The following is a 24,419-nucleotide window of genomic DNA, read 5'->3' as shown; positions in this document are numbered from 1 at the left end:
TTACATTACAATAACTTTGACAACCCAGCAACCCCCCCTAACTATGTCCATCCCACCCAACACCTTCCAGTATCCCCATCCATCCATGCTGTGCCTACCCATAGGCCCGGCGGGGGAATAAAAAGAGAATAAAAAAACAAGGCGTCGTCGGGGTATATCTGCCAATGTTAAGGAGAGGGAAGTAAGAACAGAAGGAAAGGAAAGCCGGCGTCGCGTCACACCGACCGGGCTTATTCCGTTCCCGACCTAATCCATAACCGAGTGATCGAGGTAGTGTAATAATAACCAGATAAAAAGCCCTGGGAAAAGGAAAAAAAAAGGCATTCACATGCGTCTGACAAAAATCACCCACATCTCAGCAAACTCATCGCAATGGATCGTCAACCACCACCCCCATCAGACCGAATCCGACCCCAGATTCTATCCGGCCAGGTTGCTCCGAAGCAAGTCATACAAAAGCGACGGGTCGCCGCCATCCACACTGCTGCACGTGCGGCCGGACAGGTTCATGGGCTGGTGGTGCTGCTGTTGGTGCTGCTGGTGCTGTTGCACTACCGCAGTGTTGGCCCTGTGGCCGCCGTGGCTTGTAGTATGACCGTGAGCAGCATGGCCATGTGCGTGACTTAGCGGGCCGTGGGAGGAGGTATTACCGGCGGTGGTGGAGTAGGCGTTGTTAGTGCTGCTACTGGCGGTGGCGTTGCCGGTTGTTGCGGCGGAGTTGGGATAGCCGGCGGAGGAGGCGGTGTTGTTAGCTGTTGCCCCGAAACCATAGCCCTAGTCCGCGTAGGCGTTGTTGTTGGTTTGTTGTGCTTGTTGTTGTGGTTGGTGCGCTTGTTGTTGCTGCGTCTGTTGGGATGGCTGTCGATGTTGGGTCATATTGTTCATGTACCCGTTATAGCTCTGCTGCTGTTGTGGTTGTTGAGGTTTCGGCTGCTGTCTTTGTTGTTGCCGCAAATGCCGCCGACCATACCCACTCGCAGACGTCCTAGGCTGAGAGGGGGTTGGGCGAACGTTGAAGTCCTGCAGCATCTGCGACTGGCCGGTATTAGAAGCCGTGTTGTAAGATGTATTGCCCGCGACCGACTGTGTGGCATTATATACATGGGCATTCCTCGTTTGTGGGCTAGAGGTCGACGCGCTCCATTGTGCTGTACTAGTTGTCGTTGATGGGTTCATCGGATACGACGAAGCCACATTCTGGGATACTGTTTCTGGGTAGGTCGGGGCCGCAGCGGTCGGCGCTCGTGTATTGTAGCTGTTCTCCGCTGACGAATATGAGCCCTGCTGGTTGGAGCCTCGGTGGGAGTATGGTTGATATGAGATACGATCCATCGATGACTCTGCTTCCGTATTTCCAGATGTCTGATACTGGCTATAACCGTGCACTTGATCCGAGGTGGCCGGTTGGGGCGTAGCGGTGACTGCCCGGTTGCTCTGGCGGGATGTGGCTCGAGCAGGTTGCGCGGGAGGTTGGAACGGGGAGTCTCGGGCGGTTCGCGCGGTACGAAACGTTGACTGGCTCGAGCCACCCTTGTTGGTCGGCGTCGGCTGTCGACGAGTATCATCGTAGCCCTGCGAGACAGGCGCAGGTTTCTTAGCTCTGGCCTGGCGCGGAGAGGACTTAGCAGGTTGTTGGGAGGTCGTGTTGGCCAAGGAGGACCAGGAACTCTGCGGGTCCGTTGCATTCATGCTCGGTTCGGGGGCTCGGGGAGGCTGGCCACCCGGTAAACTGGTTCTAGTGGTTGAAGCCTGCTCCCCTGTGTTTCTAGAAGAAGCAGGTCCGTCCAAGCGCTCCGTTGAATCGCCGTAGCCCGAGGTGGAGTTCTAGGCCGACGCGGGCTGTGGATACGCAAAGGCATGCAGTGAGGTGTCCGGGTTCTCCGCCATGGAACTTGGTATATAGCCGACCGACGTGGGCTCTGAGCCAGCATTCGACAATACGCCGGGCTGAGCCAGGTCACCGGTTCCCGTCTCAGGGATATCAGGAAAGCTCAGCCCAGAAGGGTGGTGATAAATGGAGTGGGACGTGTTGAACACAGCTGAAGGCGTCTCAGCCTGGTGCGGCATTGATTCAGAGGCTGAAACGTTCAGTGCTAGGTAAACACTGTTGTCGTAGTGGTCCTGCATAGAGCCCGATTCATGGTTGGGATGGTTCGGCTGCTCGCTGGGCGGGTTGCTAGGCGGCCGAGGGGCTGGCTCGACAGTGAAGCCTGGGTCGCCCAGCACATCTGATTGCTCTTCTGGCACCTGGGCACCGTTTTGCTCCAAGGCATCCGGAGTAGGTTCCGCGGTCTTTTTCTTTCTCGGCGGAGGGGCGGAGTAAACGCATTCTACGCCTAATTCGATACACAATGAGCAAGACGGCTTTGCTTTGTCGCACTAGGATATTCTGTCAGCCTTCTGAATCCCTTGCAACTAGAGATAAAAGGAGTACAAACCTTGCCCGTGAATCTCCTTCTGCGGCAATTATTACAAATCCGTGGCCTGCCACCTCCTTCGGCGCCCTCGGCCGTCTTGTTCCGTGATTTCTTCTTCGGCGCCTCCGGCTGTGGCGTGACTGTCGCCAGCTCAGGAACTGGTGGTGGGTTGGGGGTCGGCTCTGAAGACTCTGATTCGTTCCCGCCGGGATGGACAATGCGCAAACGCTCAGCGCCGTACTTGATCAACATAGCAAGAGAATCTTGCTGTAGCTCCGGGGACTGATTGGCGAATATGCTGAACTGCTCGGTTGACAGAGTTCGTGGGTCTAGGTTGCTGTCGTTGAGCAACTTCATGGCCACTTCCCACCGTCTAGCGGCTTCTCCAGGTGGTAAATTCAATATCGAATGTGCGTGTACATCGCTCGGAGCTGAGGTCCCGGCCGTGCCATCAGCGCCCACCAGACCCTCAGGGTAGCTGCTCGATCCCCCTGGTGGTGGTATCCCATCCCCACTTTGGGTGTTATAAAGTTCTCTGGTTGATGACTCGCCCACGGGAAGCGCGCCGGGCATTTCTGGGGGCAGAATAGCGGCGGCACCTTTGCTCTTCCTCCTCTTTGACGGCTGGGAGCCTTCACCGTTCTCCCCCCCGCGCCTCCTTGGAGGTCTCGGTGTTTTCGGCTTTGGTTCTCTGGGCGCCCTGGGCTCCTTCGGCTCCTTGGTCTTCTTCTTCGCCGGGTTGTTCGAAAGTGGGAGGGCAATAGGCGGGGGCCGGGCAGGCGCGAGAAGTTCGATCAGTTCCGCAACAGTCTTGTGGATGGGCGTGTGCTCGTATTTGACATCGATGGTCTTGGTGGACTTGACGAAAGAAATCTTGACGGACCCGCGGCAATCAAAAGCTGGTCGAGCTAGAGATTCAACGCTGTTAGCAACAAGGGATGTGAATGGAAGCTCCCCAAACTAAAAAGGACAACGCATACACATGTGAATTGGATCCTGTCCGCTCTTCTCACTCCACTCTCCAATCGCCAACTTTGCTGGTGTTTTAGACGTCTGCCGACTCCATGTCTGCCACGAGTCCTTGCAAAGGTATGTAAACGCCCAGCACTGGTCGTTCCTGGAAACCTGGCGCACCACCCAGCTGCTCGAGTTCACCTCACTGAGCGCCGATATAATCAGCCGCGCGATCGCCGTCTGCAGGACCGGGTCATCCGCCGGCTGGTTGATCAACGCATCCATCGCGTTAACCCGCTGAGCCGGCTGCTGCGGTCTAGCCCCGTTCCCATCCACGCCAGCCCCAGGTGTCGCATTGGATTGTGCCCCGCCGCCGCCGAGCGACGGGTCAATATTAGGCGTGCCCCCATCGGGGGTCCCATTGTTGGTGGCTGTCCCGGGGATTTCGAACACGGCGGTCGCTCGGATTTGGAAGGTATTCGAGGTATGCTCGGCATGGGTATCGGTTACCCGGCCGTGGGGCAAGTCGCGCAGCTGTGACTGGAGGTCGGCGAGGGAGCCACAGGTATTGCTGGCAGCCAGTCCTAGAAGCGCCTTCATCGCCCCGTCGCTCGGTCAACCCCTCAAGTCGGATGACGGCAGCGCGTGTGCATTGGGGTGGTCAAACTTCGTAGATTCGAGGATTTTCGCGGTGGTAGGTAATTCCGTCGAAATCGGTAATCACCCAAGGGTTGCGATGAATTGCGCGCGGTGCGACGAGTTTGCCGAACAATGCCGCGCACGAGGCTGAAGTTTCTGGGAGTCGGTATTCAAATCGCTCCAAATGCGCCTGCCGACGCGATGCACTGCAATCCGCGTTCAGTTGCGCGTTGGGAAAGCGCTGCAACAGTCTAGCGGGGTTGGAGGTAAGGAACGGAGCCGCAGCGTGTAATATACGGTAACCATTACGAGGTCTGCCATCTGTCATTCCAGAACTGAGCCAGAGATGACCTGGGCCGTGATTGTTTTACAAGACTACAACAGTTATTTTTGAAGAAGCTTTTCATGAATTAAGACAGTTTTTCTCCGTGGCAGCCAAATGAAGCAAACCCCAAAACTCCAGTGCACCCGATTGCCCAGCCCAGATAATTACCCTACAAAACCGACAAAACGACTTCATCGCTCAGACATTCTCCTCGATCCACTGCTCTAATTTCTCGACCAGCTCAGCCTTCTTGCCCACCGCACTGATCCCCTTCCCAGCCAAGATATCCTTCAATTCGGCCACCGTCATCTTCTTGAGCGCATCCTGTTCCATCGCAGCCTTGAGTTGAGCATTACTCAGCTGGCTTCCAGTGGCTCCCTTTTTCGGAGCGGCTTTGGCACGCTTGACCAGTGGTCGCCCCCCATCCTCATCCTCCGCCTCGCGTTTTACCGCGCGGCTCTTCATGAGCCCGGCAGCCTTTTCGGCCAATGCCTCTTTCCACTCCGCCATGTAACCGCCCACTCGCTTGTCGATCTGCCTGTATTTTGGGATTGTCGGGTCGTCAAGACTTTCCGGAACGTCTTCTTCCAACGCCATGGCTTGCAGGATTTTGTAATGCCACTGGAGGGATGGGTTAGGGTATTTCATCGGGTTGTACATGGCCTTTGGGAGTTGCAAATTCTGTACGATCTCCCGCATCTTGTCCGTGAGCTCGTCCGCTGGCCGAGGAGGTGCCGACAACTCCACGTTCCTGACATCATCGGCGAACGGTAGCTGGTACAGCCAAAGACCGGCAGGGAGATATGGTGTTTCTGATGAATCATCATCCATGGCTCTCGAAGGGACGATGGCCACTAAGATGGGGTTCGCGTTCTCACGAGCGACAAACCATGCGATGCCCACTTTGTCGGAATCGAGGAGCTTCTGCCACAAGGCAGAGAAGACACGGGTTGATCCGACGAATGATTCCTCGCTGGGGAAAATGAACGTGGACTTCTTCACTGACGCCCACATGGGGAGCAAAGAACGCGGCTTGAACCCAATGAGCCTCAATACCTTACCCCCAAGATTCTTGAGGGATGCGGCTTCCTCGGGCTTGAAGTAGATGTACTCGCCACCAAACTTGTATGCTTTCTTGATCTCCGCCTTCTCAACCGTCCTCGTGGCCGAATCCACTTTGATGGTTTCGGATTGTGCGAGTTTTGCTTCCACTCCTCCCATCCAAACATAACACGTCCGTGCAGGTTGTTGTCGGTGGAGGGGCAGGTAGCCCTTGACGGAGATTGTGAGTTTTGGGGTGAGTTCGAAGTGTAAATTCGAAAAATACGACCGTTTGGGGGTTTGTTTTGAATTGATGTTTGAGATCAACGAGTTAAGAAGGGTAAGCCCATCGCCCGACTTGGAGGTTTTCACATCATCTGAAGCCCCGGCTTCAGCGGTTGGATCACGATAGACGATGTCCTATTGTGGGTTATTAAACCATGTCACATATCCGACGGGGCAAGGGTTACTAACATCGTAAAACTTGGATACGTCAAACGCCTTCTCCGCGCGACTAACAGGGAAAAGCTCGATGACGATTCCGAGATCAAACAGATCCTTTGCGCGGACCGCTGCCGATGACTTGGCGTTCTTGTCTGTGCCATGTGGACTATCGTTGTCGGTGATGATGAACAGGCGGCGAGACCCAAAGTTTGCCGCATTGGTTGTAAACACCTGGTTGGCACAGAAAAGCACATTGGCCATCGAAGCTGGTTGCTTCGCTGGGACGAGCACCTCATCTGGGTCTTCGTCCTCTTCCACTAAAGCCTTCAAGCTCTTGACATCCTCGGCAGCGGGGACGTCGAGGTCTGTGAAGAGATAGCAGTGGGGATAGCCGGATCCGCTTCGCCCCCCGGTTTCATCGCGGAATCGGGACTTTTCGGTACCAAAGAGAAGGATTCCCATCATATCCTTTGGTTGCGCGATGATGCGCTGCTGCATGAATTGATAGGCGCATTTCAAGGCGGCAGAAACGGCCGAATCTTTATCGGCCTTCTTGCTACCCGTGCTGGGGGGTTGTTCAAGCATAGACGAACTAACATCGATGGCGAAGAGCACCGCATCCTTTTGGGTTTTATAGTCCTGGTGGGGTTCAGTAACATAGATCTCAGTCATTCAAGGTGAAGCCGTTTCTTACAGCCTCGTCAAGCTCATCTTCCTCTTCCGCGTCAGGACGTCTGTCCTCGTCGCCACCCCACGCCATTGTGAGTGAATTGGTAAAGTGCGAGGACCGAATTGAGTGTTATCGGGTAATGTGGAATGAAATCAGAGGCGTGTTGGATGGAAACTCAGATGTCGCCGCAAACGGTTGATGAATGAACGAGAATGACCAGGGGTGTGCGACTGCGACGCGCCGGGGCCGCTAGGCTGACACGCCTGCCTAACGCCAGGTCACATGACTTATCAAGGACGAGAGGTGCAATTGATCTGCTCTGATTGGCTGAAGTCTCTTTGGTCTTTGCAACGTCATCGCAGCGCCAAGAAAGCTCAATGTCGGCCATGAAGATGCCGGGCTGCCGGGGCGCTCCCGTCGGAGCAACCGGGTGGAGACGGAGTGATCTGGCCTTCCCGTTCGTCGCCTTGTCCTCGCCACTGTTTTAAAGAGGCGTATAGATCTGACAAGTAGACGTCGAGGGGCGTTTCTGGTTCCTTTCATTCGTTCTTTTTTTCGGTTGCTCTTCCATGCGACAAACGGCCGAGACATCTTGCGGTCCTACCTTAGAGACAATCTATTAGGATTTCCGGCCTCGGCAGTTCTCAACCCACCGGCTTTCCGTTAATCAAGCCGCGATGGCTCTCCGATTCCCCGTCGCGGTACGGCCGCTCCGAGCCCTCGGGCTCCCCAAGCCTTCAGTGCAACAAGTGCGACGGCTTGCGACACCAGTGCCCCCAGTCACGCAGAATTCCTCTGGCGGCCCAACGGCCATGGTCTTTCTCAACATGGGCGGCCCATCCACAACCGATGAGGTCGGCGACTTCCTCAGCCGGCTTTTTGTAAGATAACCCTCTCACGTCACCAATGCCGAACTAGCAACATCAATTGTTAATATTTACCCCTCCCACATAGTCCGATGGCGACCTCATCCCGCTTGGCCGGCTCCAAGGCTACATTGGCCCTCTTCTCTCCACTCGCCGGACGCCCAAAATCCAAAAGCAGTACGCAGCCATTGGCGGCGGCTCGCCCATCCGCAAATGGTCAGAGCACCAATGCACCGAAATGTGCAAAATCCTCGACGAGATCTCTCCCCAAACGGCCCCGCACAAGCCCTACGTAGCCTTCCGCTACGCGAACCCGCTCACCGAGGACATGTACCGCCAAATGCTAGCCGACGGTTTTGGTAACGGCCGCGGCGGCCGCGCTGTGGCTTTTACGCAATACCCTCAGTACTCATGCTCGACGACGGGGAGTAGTCTGAACGAACTATGGAAGTGGCGCCAGAGGCTGGAGGGCAAGGCCGGGCCGTTGGCCGACGCTGGGAGTGGGAATGCGGCCGGGAGCGAGGACGGGACGATCAAATGGAGTGTTATCGACCGATGGCCGACCCATCCCGGTTTGGTCGAGGCGTTTGCGCAAAACATTGAGGCCAAGCTTAAAGAGTACCCCGAGGAGGTGCGGGATAAGGTGGTGCTGCTCTTCTCGGCCCACAGCTTGCCCATGACAGTGGTGAATAGGGGTAAGTTTTGCCGTCCTGCGGATGCCATCTTTTTATCTCATGAAAGACACCTACTAACAACCCCGCTTGTCTTTAGGTGACCCCTACCCAGCCGAGGTCGCCGCTACCGTCCACGCCGTGATGCAGCGCCTCAACAACGTCAACTCCTGGCGTCTCTGCTGGCAATCACAAGTCGGCCCCCAGCCCTGGCTGGGTCCCCAAACTTCGAGCTCTGTGGAGAACTACATCGCGAAGGGCCAAAAGAACCTGCTCTTGATCCCCATCGCCTTCACGTCTGACCACATCGAGACGCTGTACGAGCTCGACGAGGAGGTCATTGGTGAGTCGGGACATGCCGACACCGTCAAGCGCGTGGAGAGTCTGAATGGCAGCCCCGTCTTTATTCGTGCTCTTGCGGACCTTGCCAAGTCACATTTGAGTAGTGGCATTGCTTGTTCGACGCAGATGGGGCTTAGGTGCCCGGGGTGCAAAAGTGACAGGTGCACGGAGTCGAAAAAGTTCTTTGCTAGCCAGAGGGTATAGGGAAAATGAGGTGAAGTAACATAGGGCGTGTGGTGGTTTATTTGTGGGTTTTTTTAGATGGTTAGGCGTGTATATAAAATGCGTTCGTCTCTGTACATTACTCGGGTTCTCGAACCATGCAACAATGTCTTGATGGTTTGAAGAATGCAACATCATAACAGATCATTTGACCAATAGTCCTGACAACAAAAAATCTTGTCATAGCTTCCTTCCGGTGTCGTCTACTCCAACTCACCCACCAATAGCATGCTACAATCCGCAGAATTGCGCAATAGCAGGCGAGCGGCCGAAAAATAAGGCCTAGACTAGAACACGGAGTTCGGGCAACGGAGTGGTACTGCAGGATATATTACGATTCTGTCCTTTCTGCAGAACGACGCTTGGCAAAAAGGCTTGACTCGACCTGACCTGATTCTATGGACGAATAACCGGCTTTATCGCACCCCGTGACGTATCATTCCCGATATCCGACTGCAGGAGGATGGATGTCGAAGTGGAAAGATGTGGGGGTGGGGGGCAGCCTGGCTCAAAAGTCAGCTCGTCAGGGGTAACGTTTGACAGGCACACCGAAAACGAAACAACGGAAAAGCAAGAAAAAAAGGAGTCCGGCCGGCCCAGAGACCTGGATTGTCGGCAGTTATTTTGCAGATTCGGAGTAGTTGCTGCATCTTGTAGCCAATCATTTGATGTCAGTCCGTTACAAAGCTAAACCAGTGGCATGCGACAACTGGTATAATGCCCAGTTGATTCGAGGATGAGGCGGGAACAGAACGGCAACTCTACGGATACCGTGGTAGCTTTCTCGGGCTTAACGGAACAACCCCGCCGTTAAAGGATTTGAAATGGCCGGGGCCTGTGCCGACTCGTAAGCCCGGCCGGTCTGAAGAGCTCCCGCCTTCAATACTACCAAGCGTGCTCGGTGTAACCACCCTTACATAGTAACCCGTCTGTCCGTCTGGGGTACGGAGAAGGGATCGAAAGGGGCGGTGGCCGGCTCACGTCCCCTGCCGAGCCCGGGCTGGATGACATAGAAAGATATCAATCGGTGTACACAGCACGTTGGATTTCGGATGGGCGTTGGGCGAGGTTAAATATGTCCACGGGAGCTAGTACTATGCAATTCTCCAATTGCCGAGAATATCGACTCAGCCCAGCCGTGCCCGGACAAGAGTAGCATGAGGGATTAAAGGACCTCGTCGAGGAAGGAGTGGATTGCTTTGTGAATGGTAGGAATTCGCTGCAATTGTGGTTGGCCGGGAACGCGGTTGACTGTGCATCTCAGCGGTACCTTCATGAAGATCCAATGGGGTGAGAACCGTGATGACACAGTGGTTCAGTTTAAATGGGTTCGCACCTTATGTCCCCTTCGGCCAATATTTAAAAATGAAAACATGTCAGAGTTCATGTGTTACGAGCTCCTTCTGGATGAATTATAGGGGCTAGGAGGGACGAGGACAAGAATCCCACAGTGCATCATTCCGGAGCAATCGGCATGCTCCCTCGACACCTCACTCCGCAGACTGACACAGTCCCACTGCCCAGTTGTCCCACGGAGGGTGGCCAGCCGAGCAGCAATTGGCTACCCCCGCGCTGGGTCAGCCCGTCGCGGGGCGATCCGTGGCAGCTAGTTGATTTGGCTGAGAGACATGGTTACAGTACGGAGTATTTAGTGTTCCGTTGAAGAATGCCGTCGGAGAAGTCGGATCTTAGTGTAGAACTCAGAGGAACGGTCCCTTCAAAAAGGAAACAAATTGTCCAATTTCGAGTCGATGAAAATAACATTGGTGAATTACATGATTACTAACTCTTCTCTTTGTTGGCCAACGGGCCGAGTGCGCTACACTTTACGGTACCTACGCACCTACGTTAGGAGGCCCGAGGTACGTTACTTGTGATTGTTAAGCCCGGCTTCGAGCGAGCACGTCATCACCCACTCTACTATCCGTCCATGGTAGTTGGCTGTGTTCTAGCCTTATCTCGAGGATCACTTCCCAATCCCTGCACACCACTCGTGCGCTCCACGTAAGTGGCTGCAGACCAGTCGGGTGTTGTCCATTGTCACCCACACCGATCCCCAGCTTGTCCGGATATCGGTGCCCCCAATAAATTACCTGCAGGCCGAGCTTCTGCCTCGTGGGGGCGGGCTCCCGCTCTGCCTTCCTTTTTGCAAGTGCAGGCGAAAAGACCCCTTCCCTCTTGGGAACCCATTTGGACCCCCCGCCTTTTCTTCTCGGGGTTTCCAGCACCCCATTTAAGACTTTCCAACAACGCACAATACAACCAACAAGTTTCTGCTTTTCTCAATGGATGCTCGTGTGCTTGCCGGGAGATAGCGCAGTGCCGTCTCGGCACCAATGAGGACCGATGATTGAGTATTGGCTGGCCCCGGCCGGAATCAACCACTCGCACGAGGCTGCTCTAAACTCGGACGGCCGGAACTCGGTTGAGCCCCATAACTACGAATATCACGTTCGACATCGTCTCGATTTCTAAACCCAAAACTAGGTGATCATCACCTATAGTATTCTTTTCTCAGCCCTCAGCCGCCAACGAGAAAAAGTGGCCCCCGCTTTCTGACCGAAAGCGACGTCGGCTAAAGAAGAAGCAACATTCGTGACTGGCGGAGTACTTCTCGCACTGAGCGAAAACAAAGATACACGGTACACTAATAAACACGTCCGGTCAACTTTCCTATCGCCAAGGCACGCCGCCAATTCTCCACCATTTTTCCTACTGCGGGGCCCCCGCGCGTTGTGACGAACGCGCCGGAGTATCGAATGTGTTGTATTTGCCGCCAACATATCAGCAATGGCTAGCCACGAGACGGTCCCCGTCCCTCTTGCGGGCCAGGACGGTGCTACCGCTCCTGCCGGGCCCTCGCAGCCTTCGCCGCCGTCCGCCGCCAGGAGAAAGGCCAGACGAGGCGTCGACTCCGCCAACCAGAAACGACGATGCGTCAGCACTGCCTGTATCGCTTGTCGGAAGAGAAAGTCCAAATGCGACGGCGCTCTTCCTAGTTGCGCGGCCTGCGCTAGCGTCTACGGCACCGAGTGCGTCTACGACCCGAACTCGGACCACCGCCGCAAAGGTGTGTACCGCGAGAAGACGGACAGCTTGAAGGCGCGGGACTCGACACTCCAGATTTTAATCGAAGCAATCCTAAACGCCGCCGAGGAGGACGTGCCAGCTATTGTGAAAAGGATACGGACATGTGATAGTTTGGATGAGGTAGCAGAATCCATACTCAAAAACGAGATAGAGGGGGAGGACATGGGCGGAGACACGCGGAGCATGGACGAAGACGACGCCGCCGAACGGCCGATCGAGGGCGAGAAGGAACTGGCGCGCAAGATGGGTGAGCTTCGGCTTGAGAACGGTTCTGTGCGGTACATTGGGGGTACCTCGCACTTAATCTACCTAGGTGACGAGACGGATGTCACCGAACAGCCAGCTTCCGACGCCTACCTCACTGGCGAGGACCCGAGGACGACTTGGACTGAGGTTACCAAAGACACGCAGTTGGTCACGCACCTCATGAACATGTACTTCAACTGGCATTATCCCTACTTCACCACACTCTCCAAATCACTCTTTTACCGAGACTACCTTCGAGGCAAGCCATCAGGGCAGCCCAGGACCACCGTGTACTGCACACCACTGTTGGTCAATGTTATGCTGGCTCTGGGCTGCCACTTCACTGCCGTATCCGGCGCTTTCGGTGTGCCCGGGGACAGTAGGACAAAGGGCGATCACTTTTTTGCAGAAGCAAAGCGGCTGATCATCGAAAACGACGAATACGCGAAGCCTAGACTGGCCACAGTACAAGCATTAGCGCTCATGTCGGTCCGTGAAGCCGGATGTGGGCGGGAGGCCAACGGGTGGGTGTACAGCGGCATGAGTTTCCGGATGGCCCAGGACATTGGCTTAAACTTGAACCTCGGCGGGTTAGCCCGGGACAAGGGCGGTTCTCTTGACGAGGAGGAAGTTGATGCGCGGAGGGTCACGTTTTGGGGCTGCTTCCTCTTTGACAAATGCTGGTCCAACTACCTCGGTCGACTGCCACAAATCCCCAAAAACACTTACAACGTCCCCAAATACGATGTTTTCCCAGACGAGGACGCCGAGATGTGGTCGCCCTACACAGACAGCGGGTTTGACCGATCGTTCAAGCAGCCTTCCCGAACGCGTGCGGCGGCGTTACATCTCAGCACGCTCTGCGAAATCAGCAGCGACCTACTACTTTTCTTTTATCACCCCAACCACATAGGGCGGTCGGGCGGCAAGAACGTCGAGGTCAAGAAGCTTAGTGAGCTCCATCGCCGCCTGGAGGAGTGGAAGAAGGAATTGCCCTCCGAGTTCGAAGCGAGAGATGGCCAACTGCCGCATGTGATCTTGATGCAGTAAGTAACCGAGCAGGCGGAGAGCCCCCACGAGACAAATAGCTGACAAAGTGTGCAGCATGTTCTTCCACATGCAATACATCCATCTCTTCAAGGCATTCCTCAAGTACTCTCCGGCGACATCCCCACTACCCGCTCACGTATCACCATGGCGCATATGCGGCGCCAATGCTGGGGCGATTTCGAAGCTAATGCGGTTGTACAAAAAGTTGTATGACCTCGGGCAGATCTGCAACATTGCGGTGTACATGGTGCAAACGGCGTGCACGATACACATTCTCCACCTGCCAGAAAAGACGGCTAAGCGCGACATGATCCACGGTGTCAAGCATCTCGAAGAGATTGCCGAGTTCTGGCCGTGCGCGAGAAGGGCGCTCAGCACCTTGAGCGTACTAGCGCGAAAATGGAAAGTTGAGCTTCCCGAGGAAGCAAGCGTTGTGCTGCAACGAACCGACGAGAAGTACGGGACCTTCAGTATCTCCGACGTCCCTTCTCCAAACCGGTCGGGCCCGTCTATCGCACAAACACCACAGTCCAACGGCGGATCACTCCCAGTCTCGCCAGCCCAAAACGAGACGGATCGGTTCGCGGCTCAAACTCAGTACGGAATCCCAGCGGTACAACCGCCCACGTCCTTCGACTCTGCGCCATCTAGGAGCCTCCCGGCCGAAATGATGGGTGGTGTTGGAGCGTCGGGAATGCCCTCAGGGATGCAAAACACGCACAGGTATGGCCAGGGCGAAACGCAAGCCCCACGACCGATGGCCCAACAGTCGAGGGCAACATCATCTATGCCCATGGGCGAGCCTCTTCCTGCCATTGGCTCATGGACCAACGCGCCCGGCACACGGGCCATGCCCAACTACACCCAGGCTCTTCCACCAGTCCATGCCCAAACAGCCATCGCGTCACCGCCACAACCGTTGTCCTCCTCTCGCGGTAACGGTGACGGTGGCCATCACTCCTCACCCCACGCGGTATACGCCGTTGATGGACAGGAGTGGTACCTAAAGGACGGCGTGAACTGGGAGCAGAATTTCCAGGCGTGGGGGCCAAGCGGTGGTGGCTCAGGAGGTGGACCGCAGCAGAATACGAATCGACCTGGTGGTGGTGGTGGTGGGATGGATGATACATCGATGTTTGTATTTCAAGGAGTGGACATGGATGGGATGGACACGACGTTTGACTCGCTAGGGATGGGGAGTCTGGATCATTTACCTGGATTGGATTAGTGGATTGGAATATATTGGGAAGGAATGATATGGGACAAGGTTCAATTATGGTTACAAAGTTTACCAGTCACGGCGTGGAAAGGTTATATATGGGAAATGTGGAGGATACCAGTTCAGTGGAGGGTGGCGTCTCGACACCGGCGTCATGTGCTGCTATTTGTTTACGGTAAGTGTGTGTGTGTGTATACACTACGTTATCGATGCGGTGGCCATCTCAACCTTTGTGTCTAGATACTCTGTCTATACTTTCATGATACCATCCGAATTCTTACCCCACGTCACAAAACATCCACCAAGTCCGCTGAAACCATCCACTTGACCCTTTCACTCTCCCCCTTTCCCCATCTCCTCCAACACCCCCCGATACACCCTCGCCTCAGCCTCCATCTCCTCCATCCCCCTTGCCATCCGATCCGCATCCTCAATCCGCGGGAACCCACCCCCCGGCACTGGCCGTCCCCCCCGTCCCCCCTCTACAGAGTCTTCTCGCTCCCGCTCCAGTTCCCGATCCCAAAGCGCCCCCCCAACATTCCCTTCCTCTCCAGCCATCTGATCATAGATCGCGTCGGACGGCGTGGTCGCTGGTTTGGCTGTGCTGCCGCGGATGCGGGGGAGGATGTGCACGTGGAGGTGGGGGACTGTTTGGCCTGCTTCGGGACCGTCTTGGATTGCTATGTTGAAGGAGCCGGGGGGTCCTTGGGTTTGGTTTTCCTGGGGAGGCGGTGGAGGGGGGTTGGTGGTTGTTGTTGATGTTATGGTTGCGGGGGGGTGGTTGGATTTTGACCCGGGTTTCTGTCTATCGGTGTCGTCCCGGGGTAGTCTCAGATTCAGGGGTCGACCATCACGCCCGACGTTGTCATCATGATTATGACCAAAAAAATAGTGCCGCGCCAGCATGTGCTGCACACGCTGGACGGCCGAGAAGAGGTCTGTGAGTTCCGCTGGCGCGAGGTCGGTTAGACGGCGATGCGGGCGTAGCGGGCAGACTAGGACGTGACCCGGTAGGAGGGGCTTGAGGTTGACGAGGGCGAAGGAGTGGGGGGTTGTGAGGAAGACCTTGGAGGTTTGGTTAGTTGTGGTCGTGCTTTTTCTATTGTGGTTTATTTTATTTTATTTTTTTACTTTCTTTTATTTTATTTTTGCCATGGAAACAGAGTGAGAGCTGTAAAACTGACTGACCTGATTCGTGACGTCAAACTGGCCAAAAAAGATCCGTTTCCCATCCGGCGCGGCCGTAGAGACGCTGTTGCTGTTGCTATCGTTGCTACTCATTCTCACGGTGCTGGTACTTGTGCGGAGAAAGGTGAGTGGTGGAGATGAGATTCCAGACGAAAAAAACAAAAACGAAGTGCTCAACAATCGATGTTGAGGCCGTCGGGTCAAGATGGTGTTCATGCTCACACGCCCGTGAGATAATTAGTCTGCCGATTGATAAAGGGAGAAAGATAACACGTTATGGAAGGTCGCGGCTAAATTGAGGTTGTTGCCGTGCTGTGCTGTGCTGAGTGAGTGCTTGCATGAATGCAGATGTTGCGCGATGCACTTGAGAAGCTTGGGAAGTGCTTGGCCCTTGGTTGACATCGGATGCACACTCTAATATTGGTATTGTTCAAAACTAAAGATACTAAAATGAGACAAAAATAGTTTGGCACGTATTTTACGTGAATTTTATTGTTTCTTTTTTTAAAGAAGCTGTTTTGAGAAGCCGTTGAGGAGACGTCGACGTGAGCTTTCAGCGTTGGTTCAACGCAACGGCCACAGCCGAGCTCTCAACAACTGTTCTAGATCTCCTGTGTTTAAGATTATTGGCCACCAGAATATTTATAACATGTATATTCCATAAAAATGAGGGGTTATCTACCCAACCCGCTCTGCCGGCCTGCTTCAACCAAATATGTCAAGCAGAGGCAACGCCACATAACCGCCAATAGTTCAAACCACGACCTATATCTCCTCTATACTCCATCTCGTCTCGGATGTAAAACCTCCTACCCGATTCGTATATGACATATATATCTAAGAAATCCAAACCAGGACTAAAATCCTAACATAAACATTACCTGTTCGATCGACTCGTTAGCCTTACACGCTCGATAGGAGCTGGTCGTCCTCTAACGCATCTTGCCGCGCCTGGACTGACTGGTTACCCTCCCGACTTGTCGTCCGGTCGTTCTCTTCTTCTTCTCCCGCCTCGTCTTCGCCCTTCATATACACTATTCCCACAGTCAGCCTCACATCCATTAGAAGCACGAAAATGCGGGAGAAAAGGTTTCAAAAAAACCTACCATGCGGTATCACAAAGAACGACGCGCCAAACGCTAGCGCAAACAGCCCAGCCAGCAACACAAAAAACGCCTGCGGAAAACTCTCCACCGTCGCGGCATACAGCTGGTTAAACACAATGGGCGCCGCAATCCGCGCCAGCGCATGCAGCAGCCCGATCGCGCCTAGCATCTGGCCCACGCGTTGCGGCGGCACATGCTTGGTGATAGCCGCCTGAATTGTGGCAGAGCCGAGGCCGCCGATGGAGGTGACAAAAGCGCTGAGGACGAAGACCGGGCCCGAGCGTGCAAAAATGTACCCCGTGACGCCGACGACGTCGGAAAGGAGAGCGGCACGTAAGATCCAGATGTCAACTTCGTCTGCGCCGCGGTTCTTTTCGGGCTGGGCGAGGGAGGCGGGATCGGCCGTTGGGTTGAGGCGCTGTTGTTCCCGGAGACGCTTCGCAGCTGGCCGCTTGCGGAAGAGGTAGTTGGTTAGGGGCAGGATGCTGATGAGGACGAGGACGCGGACCATGGAGGCCATCGAGACGAAGCGGGAGCTCTCGAGGTTGCCCCATTCAAACATGTACTCAACGTATATGACGATGACGGGGCTGGCGCTGATTGCGGCGCCGAGGATGACTACGTCGATGAAGGCGAGGAATAAAAAGTTGCGCTGGAGCCGGGCAGTCCCAGGACCGGTGGGGAAGAGGATCTCGAGCGGCGCAAGGGGGTTAGAGGTCCAGAAAGAACGGATGAAACGGTGAGCTTTGTAGGTGAACGGGATCTGGGATCGTGGGATGCCCGCGTATGGGGAAGTCAACCCGAGGGCTTCCTTCTTGCGCCGGTGCTTTTCTCTTGCTAACAACTGCCGTTTTCGGGAAAGAGACTCGGGGATGATGAAGGCCATGAAGAGGACGAAGGTGATGTGGCAACCGAGCAGGATGTAGAAGATGGATATCAACGAGCCTGTCCATTCCACAAGGTAACCGGCAATCAGGGGCCCGAACGCGAGACCCCCAAATAGGCACGAGTGCAGATACCCGATGGCCACACCACGTTTTGACGGCGGGGTGCAGTCGCTGGTGTAGGCATTGCTCAACACGCTCCCGGCGGTAAACGACCCCGCGAGGCCTTCGAAAACGGAGCCCAGCAGCAGCCATTGGTAAGACACAGTCTCGGGAAACTTGGCGGCCACGATGGTGACTAGCTCAGACAGGATGCCGCCTAAGGAGCATATAATTATCATACGCTTGCGGCCATAGCGGTCCGAGAGTGACCCGAGCTTCGGCGCGGTGAGCGAGCTCAGGATCCCAATGATGACTGTGAGCGCCAGCTGGAAGGTGGCCACTTGCTTTTGCACTTCCGGGATGAAGCATTGCCGGTTGTTGCCCCCGGGGATTACCGGGGTAAACGGGAAGTCTGGGTCGGTAGCGGACCGGTCCGCAAAGTAGTGTTTGCACACGAGATCGATGACCCTGAAGGAGTCAGTACAGCTTGATACGCGCGCCTGGGCTCTGGCGATATCCCGCTTATCAGGAGGTTTCTCACAAGTTCAGCTTTGGCACGAGTGAGCCGCCAAACGCGAGCGTGAAAATAGCGTATGGACCGACGAGGAACGCAACCTGCACCAAAGTTAACTTTTGCTCCTCTCGAGCCCTTTCTCATCGCCCTCCTTCACCGCGGTTGATAACACGCCAGACGTACAGAAGGCCGCTTCCACCATGGTAGCCCCGCAAAGTCCTCGCTCCCTGCCCACGCTGCATCCTGTGTCGGAGCACGACGAGCATTGCCGTCTGCGTTCCTGCCTAGCAAACCGGTCGTTTCACTAGCCTCATAGTCGCCGCTGTCTGCCGTACCGTTTGTCGCGGCGGTTCTCCTCCCTCCCACTCCCTGGGACGAATCAGCGTCCCTCTCTGAAGCCGACGTCATGAGCCGGCGTATGTGCGTGCTGGAAGACACCACGACGTATTCCCCCGCAACACCTCAATGAAAATCCGAATCTGCGGCTGAAATACGATCCTGGGATCTGCCGTGAGGGTGAGGAAAAGACAGAAATCTCGAAAGGTTTTAAGGAGGCCGCTCAATTGGGTGAGAGAGTTCGAGGTATGTTCGTGACGGCTTCGTTTGCACTTCGTGAATCGGCTTTGTAAGCGCCAGCGTCGGACTCCGAGGTAAGGTACGTCTCTTAGGGTGAGTTCCGATGGGAACAACGCTACCTGCTGATGAACTGAGCACGTCCCGCAGCCATTCCGGGTTGCGATTAAACGAGAGCTCAATCAATGAAGACTTTAAGTTGCTCTAGATTGTGAGAAATTGAGAAGGAAAGATGATAAAGAACCTAAGACATGGAGATCAGAGCAGGGAAGCAGGAACAGTCCGTCCAGTTCCAGAAGTGGGTATCCCCGGAGAGTTATCAGCGGGGGTTCAGAGCACCTGCAGCACTGCAGCCCTGACCAGCCCGAAGAGGCAACTCCAGCAGTGTGGTTTGCTCCCAGATTGGGGCTGCTACCCCTGTAACTCACGTTGACTAACGGTTCGGCAAGGCCTTGACGCGTAGCTCTGGCGCCCCGCAAACCGATTTGGCATTCTCCCATCCAGTCGACTTCCAATGTCCAGCCAACACTGTAATGGATGGAAGGAATACACGCTAACCCGGGGCAAAGAAGAAAAAACCCGACTCGAAGCCGACCGCATCGGGCCCCCGAAGCATCCGTCGCATCCGTCGCATCTCCTCTGTTCCCACAGTTTTTGTCGCCGGACGCTAACCAACGGATCACCAAGTTGTGCCGGAATCCCGTCCCCGCCAAAGTGTATTGAGACTTGCCGACTCGTGGGCCGGAAACTTTTTATCAATGCGACACATGCACAGTGACGCACTTTATCTATCCCCTGTGGGCGAAATCGGCACTCGGACCACAGAACCGCCGGCCCCCCTGCGTGGAGGACAATGGGCGTTCGAAGCTGGACAATGGGGTTGAGAGGGTTTGTTTGTCAAGGAAGGGATTGATGGAAACATGGAAAGCACAGTACAGACATATAGCACATCCGAGGAATGTGAGGAGCTTTCGCTGTCTTGTAACCGATTTTTCCTTTCGTCCTGGCTGTCTTGGATTGAGAATAGCTTCAACTTCCGGTTTCGTACCAGCCGGAGTTTAAGCCTCCCTTCTCAACTCACAACACCCACATAACGCCAGGGATACCATACCACCTGTCAGCCTCCAACAGCACTTACTAACCCCTTATCTGACGAACCCAACGCGACCACTGATAACCCTCAAGGCTCAAACCCCATCATCTCCAATTCCTTCTGCACCTCCTCAGCCTCCAACCCAACACTCTCCCGCCCATCCAACCTCGGAACCCCATCCACCCATTTCACCGCCTCGCCCATCGTAAACAACAACCTCCGACTCCGCCTTATCACCGCCGCCGCCAGCTCCCACACACGCGGGTCTTTCGCCTCTCCGCACCGCCTCGCCAACACCCACAGTGTCCGTTCATCTAGCACATACCGGCAAACTTCCCGCAACGATAGCGGTGCCTGGTCTACTTCTTCGGCCTTATCTGTTGCCTCCTCTTCTCCTTCTTCTTCGGCGCTCTTTCCATACGGTGATGATCGTAATAATGCGGATAAGCGATCTTGCGGCATGCGCGCCATGCGCGCACGAGCAGCACGAGCCGAATGTGCCCGTGCCAGCACACTAGGCGACAGCCGGCCCAATTCAGCCGCATACCCCAGCGCAACGTCAAGGTCGCCGTCGTGTGCGAAGCACCGGATCAGATGTCGGAGGATGGCTGGCGTCGGGCGGATGGCGAAGCGGTCCATCTCGGAGAGTAAGAAGGCGGCTGGCTGGGTGTGTGTGCATTGGTCGAGGAGGAGGAGGAAGGTTTGTTCGTTGGGGCCGGAGATGCTGAGGTTGGCGAGTTGGCGGTAGAGGGTGAGGAGGGAGGTGAGGTCGGGATCGGGGTTGGTGTTGGGGTTGTGGTTGGTTTCGTCCCAGTAGGGGGGGCTTTGGGGGGTTGGTTGAGAGGTAGAGGTAGAGGTAGCAGTAGCGGTGGCGGCAGCAGCGGCAGCGGCATCGGTCGTGTTCACGATGCGCGCCTCGAGGACGACGTTGATGGCTGCTGCAGGGACACGCTGTAGATCCGAGAGGATGTCGATGGCCTGATCGACCAGCTCTGGCGCTTGGCGTAGGGCTGCCAATATGGGCCGCGTGCCCGAGTGGTCTGGCACGAGTCCAGCATCGTTCATGATGCAGAGCACTCGAAATGAGCTCTCCAATTCCCCGCCCTGCACGTAGCTCTCCATCAGCGGCTCGTAGTGGTGCAGCCCGACCCTAGCCTCGCGCGCTGCCAGCAGCTCAACGACCGTCGTAGCCAACGCCGCGTCACCGTGCCGTGCTGCTGTGTTAAGTACGTTTAGCAGGATCCCATCGGCCGGGTTGATCGTACCCGGCGTGACCATCGTGTCCCAGACAAACCTGGTGCCTTCGTAGTGCAGATTCCGGCTGCACTCGTCCAGGAGGTAAGACCAGAGGATGAGGGGGACTCCTTCTGGTTTGTTCCCTGCCATCTCGAGAATCTCCTGAAAGAGTTGGAGTGCCTCATCCACAACCCCACGCATCATGAGGGCGTAAAAGAATATAGACGACACCCACTCTGGGATTTGCATCTTGGACCGGCGCATCTCGTCCCAGCAGTCTAGCGCCATTTCTGTCTGGCCGTCACGCAGTAGCCCCAGAGCAACGCTAAACTTGCCGTCGTCGGTAAGCGCAACGCTTGATTCCTTCATCCTTTTCAAGTATCTGTTCCTACTGAGATAATCCGGGTGGATAGCAAGCAGCTAATGACCAGGCGAACCCGTAGAGATCAGCAACTAACTCTCTACCCCACAAATATTCTCCCAGGCGACATACCCTCAAAGCACTATGATACCAACCCGGTGACGGCGCAACTCCGGCTGCCTCCATGTCCTTGTAGATCGCGACGAGTTCGTCCGCCGAACCGGTCGCCGTATCCCAGTTGGCCGTGACCAGTGCCTCGTAGAGCAGGGCATTGGGTGGTTCGCCGCGCTGTTCGACCAGAAACTGCACAAGGCGACGAATCTTATTGCCTTGATCCTTCTGCTTGCGTAGGCTGCGTAGGACCTCATAGATGACCGATGTCAAGGCGAATGGTGTTTCACGCGGTAGGTCTTCTGCGGATTGGATTATGGTAGCTGCGTCCACGCTGCCCAGTTTAGGGTTTGGAGCTGCTGGCTTGTCGGTTGGTGCTGGTACTGGTGGCTCCTTAGCTATTGCTGGCTGCCGAGAGGTTACGTATCGGAGTGGGACTTGCCGTGCCGTTTGCTGTGGCGTCTGAAGCTCTTGGGAATCTGCAAAGTTCACTTTCGGCGGCATGTCAACCTGCGCCCAGCTGGGCTGCCCCATCTTTGCTGGTGGCTGTTCCGGCACCGGGTCTGCAGTATTCGGGACACCGGGTAAGGGTATGTCCATAGCCCAACTCGGGAACACACGTGGTTCCGGTTCAGGCTTGGATTTCTCCAGTACTTGAGGTTGGGTTGCCTTTTTGGGGGTGGCCGGGTCACTCTTCTTTGGGGCTGGTTTGCTCGCACCGAGGGTTTTCACCGAAGGGCCATCACCATTAGGCTGTAAACCCTCTCGGGGATGTCGGTTTTCTGGCTGGTCAACTGGGCCGTCGCCCACTAACGGTGTCTCCGGTTGAGGGTCCTGTTCCTTTTCCACGCCTTGAGGACCTGGTTCCGAATCTGGGGCCGTAGTAAACTCCCCAGGCGTAGCAGACTCCCTAGGCGTAACGGGGTGCAACTCCTCCGGTGAATCGGTGGGTTCCTCCTTCAAAGGCTCGGCATCCTCCATCTCTGGCGCCGATGCCTCAACCTCAGCTTCTGGTGCGGGGAGCGTAATCTCATTCAGCGCCCAGCTCGGGAAATGGTCGAGTTTTGGTGGTTCAGGCAGTGGCTCTGAATCCCTCCGGACCACCACTGGCTTCGGCCGCAGAGTTGGTAGAGGGGCCGTCGCCCATTCCGGGGTCTTGAGCTTCTTCCTCCGTGGCTGCTGGTTGTGTTTGGGCGGACCGGTATGCACCCCTCGCACCCCTGAGACATAGCTTGATGGTGTGTGTCTTGCATGTCCTTGACGGTGGGTAGGATCCGACCGGGAAGAGAGCAAGACTGGTGGCGTGGCCCGAGAGAGAATTAACTCATCAATTGCTGGGCAAAGTGCCCGTGAGAGGGCGTCGACGGTTCGACGTTTTGTCGACATGCTGGTTCATCAACTTCCGAGTTTTACAGATTCGTGATCAAAATTCTCGGCTTTTGATGAAACTGGGAGCTCGGTTCAAAAAACTCGCATATTGCCCTCCACGTTCCCCACATTTGCGCATAAGCTGTTGTTACCACATCAAACAACCACCCACATGAACTCTAGCTGAAAGTTATAAGACGTGAGGTTGTTTGCATTTCTTCCTGAGTTGTTGATGTTGAGAGCAATTTCGGCATGGTGTGGGTCTATCAACATACCCCTGTCAGCATCGGATGGATGGCAAGGTGAGATCACGTGGGCTCCTAGTAAGAACATATCTGACGGCAAAGCAACCATAGCATGGGTTCTATAGGTTCATAACTTTGGCCACTCTTCTTCTCGAGCAGCACGCGTCACTCTACCGATATGTGGCGCTGCGACTTCATCTCCTAGCTCAACCCAAGGCAGGTGGTATGGTGGGAGAATCGCTGCCCGATCTTGAGCTCATCGTCGCTTTCCGTTGTATGAGCTTCTCAGCGTTCCCCCCGATAGACATCCCGCGCGCGCTAGTCCATTCGATATGCAATCCCGTAACAACACCTAGCTTCATGACCCCCTACCCCTCCCACCCCTTCCACCTCCTCGCCCTCTCCCACCACGTCCCCTATCACCACCGCGACCACCGTGGTCACCCCTCCCTTGCCCACCGCGCCCGCCACGGTATCCGCCCTGTTGACTCTGTTGTTCCCTCACAATGTCGATAATCTCGTCCGGGACGCGCAGGTATTTGATCTGGCCCGCATTCGTCAGTCTCTACCATCCAGTCACCCCCTGCAGAACCAACTCAGCACTCACATTATTTCCCTTAACATAAACCTCCGGTAGCCGCACAAACTTGTCACCTTCCTACAACATCATACCATCCCGACCGGTCAGCCAACTCGTCCCATCTCCCTCGCCAAACAACAGGAGTTTTTGATTGCAATTCGCAAAACGGGGTGTCGGGTCGGAGATGGAGAACCCACTGGACTCGTCTGCACCACCTCGCGCAGGGTTAGGTTCATCCATGTGTCGCATTGTACTAGATGGCCGTTGAGTGTCTCGCCGTTCTTGAGTTCGACCAGCATTGGGTGGCCTTGCGCCGCGTTGAGGAGCCCGAGGGGCAGCTAGCAGAGAGACGCGCGGTGGTTAGCAAGCGGGCTTGAAGCAAGGAAGGGAAATGGAAAAAGGAGATAAATGCGAGGAGGACATCTGGGATGGTCCCTACCATGTTGACGGTGTGTTGCGTCCCCGCGCCGCTAAATGTGTCGGTTTGCTGGGTTGTGCTGCGTCGGCGGACGATGCTGGAAAGGTGGGCGCAGCTTTCCAGGCAAGGCGCTGGGTGACCTGAACACTGGCAGGGGCCTCGACGGTTGTTATCCAATCACGTAATGTTTTCGACAAACGAGGCTGAAGTGGGTCTCGGCGTGTAACTGTATGATTCTTACCTTACGCGGCGTTACAGTACAGCCATTGAATTCCAAGACGAGCCACAACTGCCCCAGGCCACTCTTTGTTTGCATCCTTCCATAAAATTGACTCAGCCCATCAATCTGCTCCGTCCAACATCACACGACAAACACTGTCAATTACACTGCCGCAAAAATATCAACCCATGAACACATCCAACACCAAAAAAGCAATCCACCAC

The 24,419-nt window shown here is 55.4% G+C and overlaps 7 protein-coding genes across 7 annotated transcripts; 2 read left to right on the top strand and 5 right to left on the bottom strand.

Annotated features, from left to right (window-relative positions):
* Positions 1-774: 774 nt before the first annotated feature.
* On the bottom strand, positions 775-6,580 carry C8A04DRAFT_34711 (uncharacterized protein; the record flags this gene model as incomplete). The annotated part of the gene is made up of 12 exons (XM_062782926.1): positions 775-937; positions 971-1,153; positions 1,184-1,295; positions 1,326-1,340; positions 1,380-1,765; positions 1,850-2,379; positions 2,439-3,325; positions 3,398-3,981; positions 4,362-4,385; positions 4,556-5,796; positions 5,851-6,459; positions 6,515-6,580. The coding sequence occupies 12 exons, from the start codon at positions 6,578-6,580 to the stop codon at positions 775-777; spliced, it is 4,800 nt and encodes a 1,599-aa protein (XP_062640195.1).
* Positions 6,581-7,167: 587 nt separating this feature from the next.
* C8A04DRAFT_25398 (uncharacterized protein) lies at positions 7,168-8,573 on the top strand (the record flags this gene model as incomplete). The annotated part of the gene is made up of 3 exons (XM_062779538.1): positions 7,168-7,371; positions 7,445-8,051; positions 8,128-8,573. 3 exons carry the CDS (start codon positions 7,168-7,170, stop codon positions 8,571-8,573), a joined length of 1,257 nt encoding a protein of 418 aa, XP_062640194.1.
* A 2,808-nt stretch (positions 8,574-11,381) lies between these two features.
* On the top strand, positions 11,382-14,205 carry C8A04DRAFT_34708 (fungal-specific transcription factor domain-containing protein; the record flags this gene model as incomplete). The annotated part of the gene is made up of 2 exons (XM_062782925.1): positions 11,382-12,973; positions 13,032-14,205. The coding sequence occupies 2 exons, from the start codon at positions 11,382-11,384 to the stop codon at positions 14,203-14,205; spliced, it is 2,766 nt and encodes a 921-aa protein (XP_062640193.1).
* A 324-nt stretch (positions 14,206-14,529) lies between these two features.
* Positions 14,530-15,477, bottom strand: C8A04DRAFT_9482 (HIT-like domain-containing protein; the record flags this gene model as incomplete). Its single annotated transcript, XM_062785499.1, has 3 exons — positions 14,530-14,997; positions 15,058-15,261; positions 15,385-15,477. The coding sequence occupies 3 exons, from the start codon at positions 15,475-15,477 to the stop codon at positions 14,530-14,532; spliced, it is 765 nt and encodes a 254-aa protein (XP_062640192.1).
* An 810-nt stretch (positions 15,478-16,287) lies between these two features.
* Positions 16,288-18,398, bottom strand: C8A04DRAFT_34707 (major facilitator superfamily domain-containing protein; the record flags this gene model as incomplete). Its single annotated transcript, XM_062782924.1, has 4 exons — positions 16,288-16,418; positions 16,491-17,944; positions 18,018-18,091; positions 18,174-18,398. 4 exons carry the CDS (start codon positions 18,396-18,398, stop codon positions 16,288-16,290), a joined length of 1,884 nt encoding a protein of 627 aa, XP_062640191.1.
* Positions 18,399-19,743: 1,345 nt separating this feature from the next.
* Positions 19,744-22,750, bottom strand: C8A04DRAFT_34706 (uncharacterized protein; the record flags this gene model as incomplete). Its single annotated transcript, XM_062782923.1, has 4 exons — positions 19,744-20,607; positions 20,644-21,312; positions 21,386-21,772; positions 22,367-22,750. 4 exons carry the CDS (start codon positions 22,748-22,750, stop codon positions 19,744-19,746), a joined length of 2,304 nt encoding a protein of 767 aa, XP_062640190.1.
* Positions 22,751-23,335: 585 nt separating this feature from the next.
* On the bottom strand, positions 23,336-23,999 carry C8A04DRAFT_25393 (uncharacterized protein; the record flags this gene model as incomplete). The annotated part of the gene is made up of 4 exons (XM_062779537.1): positions 23,336-23,521; positions 23,585-23,635; positions 23,755-23,895; positions 23,997-23,999. The coding sequence occupies 4 exons, from the start codon at positions 23,997-23,999 to the stop codon at positions 23,336-23,338; spliced, it is 381 nt and encodes a 126-aa protein (XP_062640189.1).
* Between the last annotated feature and the right edge of the window lie 420 nt (positions 24,000-24,419).

This window comes from Dichotomopilus funicola (assembly GCF_033296635.1).
Source record: "Dichotomopilus funicola strain CBS 141.50 unplaced genomic scaffold C8A04scaffold_6, whole genome shotgun sequence".
Lineage (NCBI taxonomy): Eukaryota > Fungi > Ascomycota > Sordariomycetes > Sordariales > Chaetomiaceae > Dichotomopilus > Dichotomopilus funicola.
Note: the sequence above shows the minus strand (reverse complement) of the source record. Positions and strands in the feature narration are given on the sequence as shown.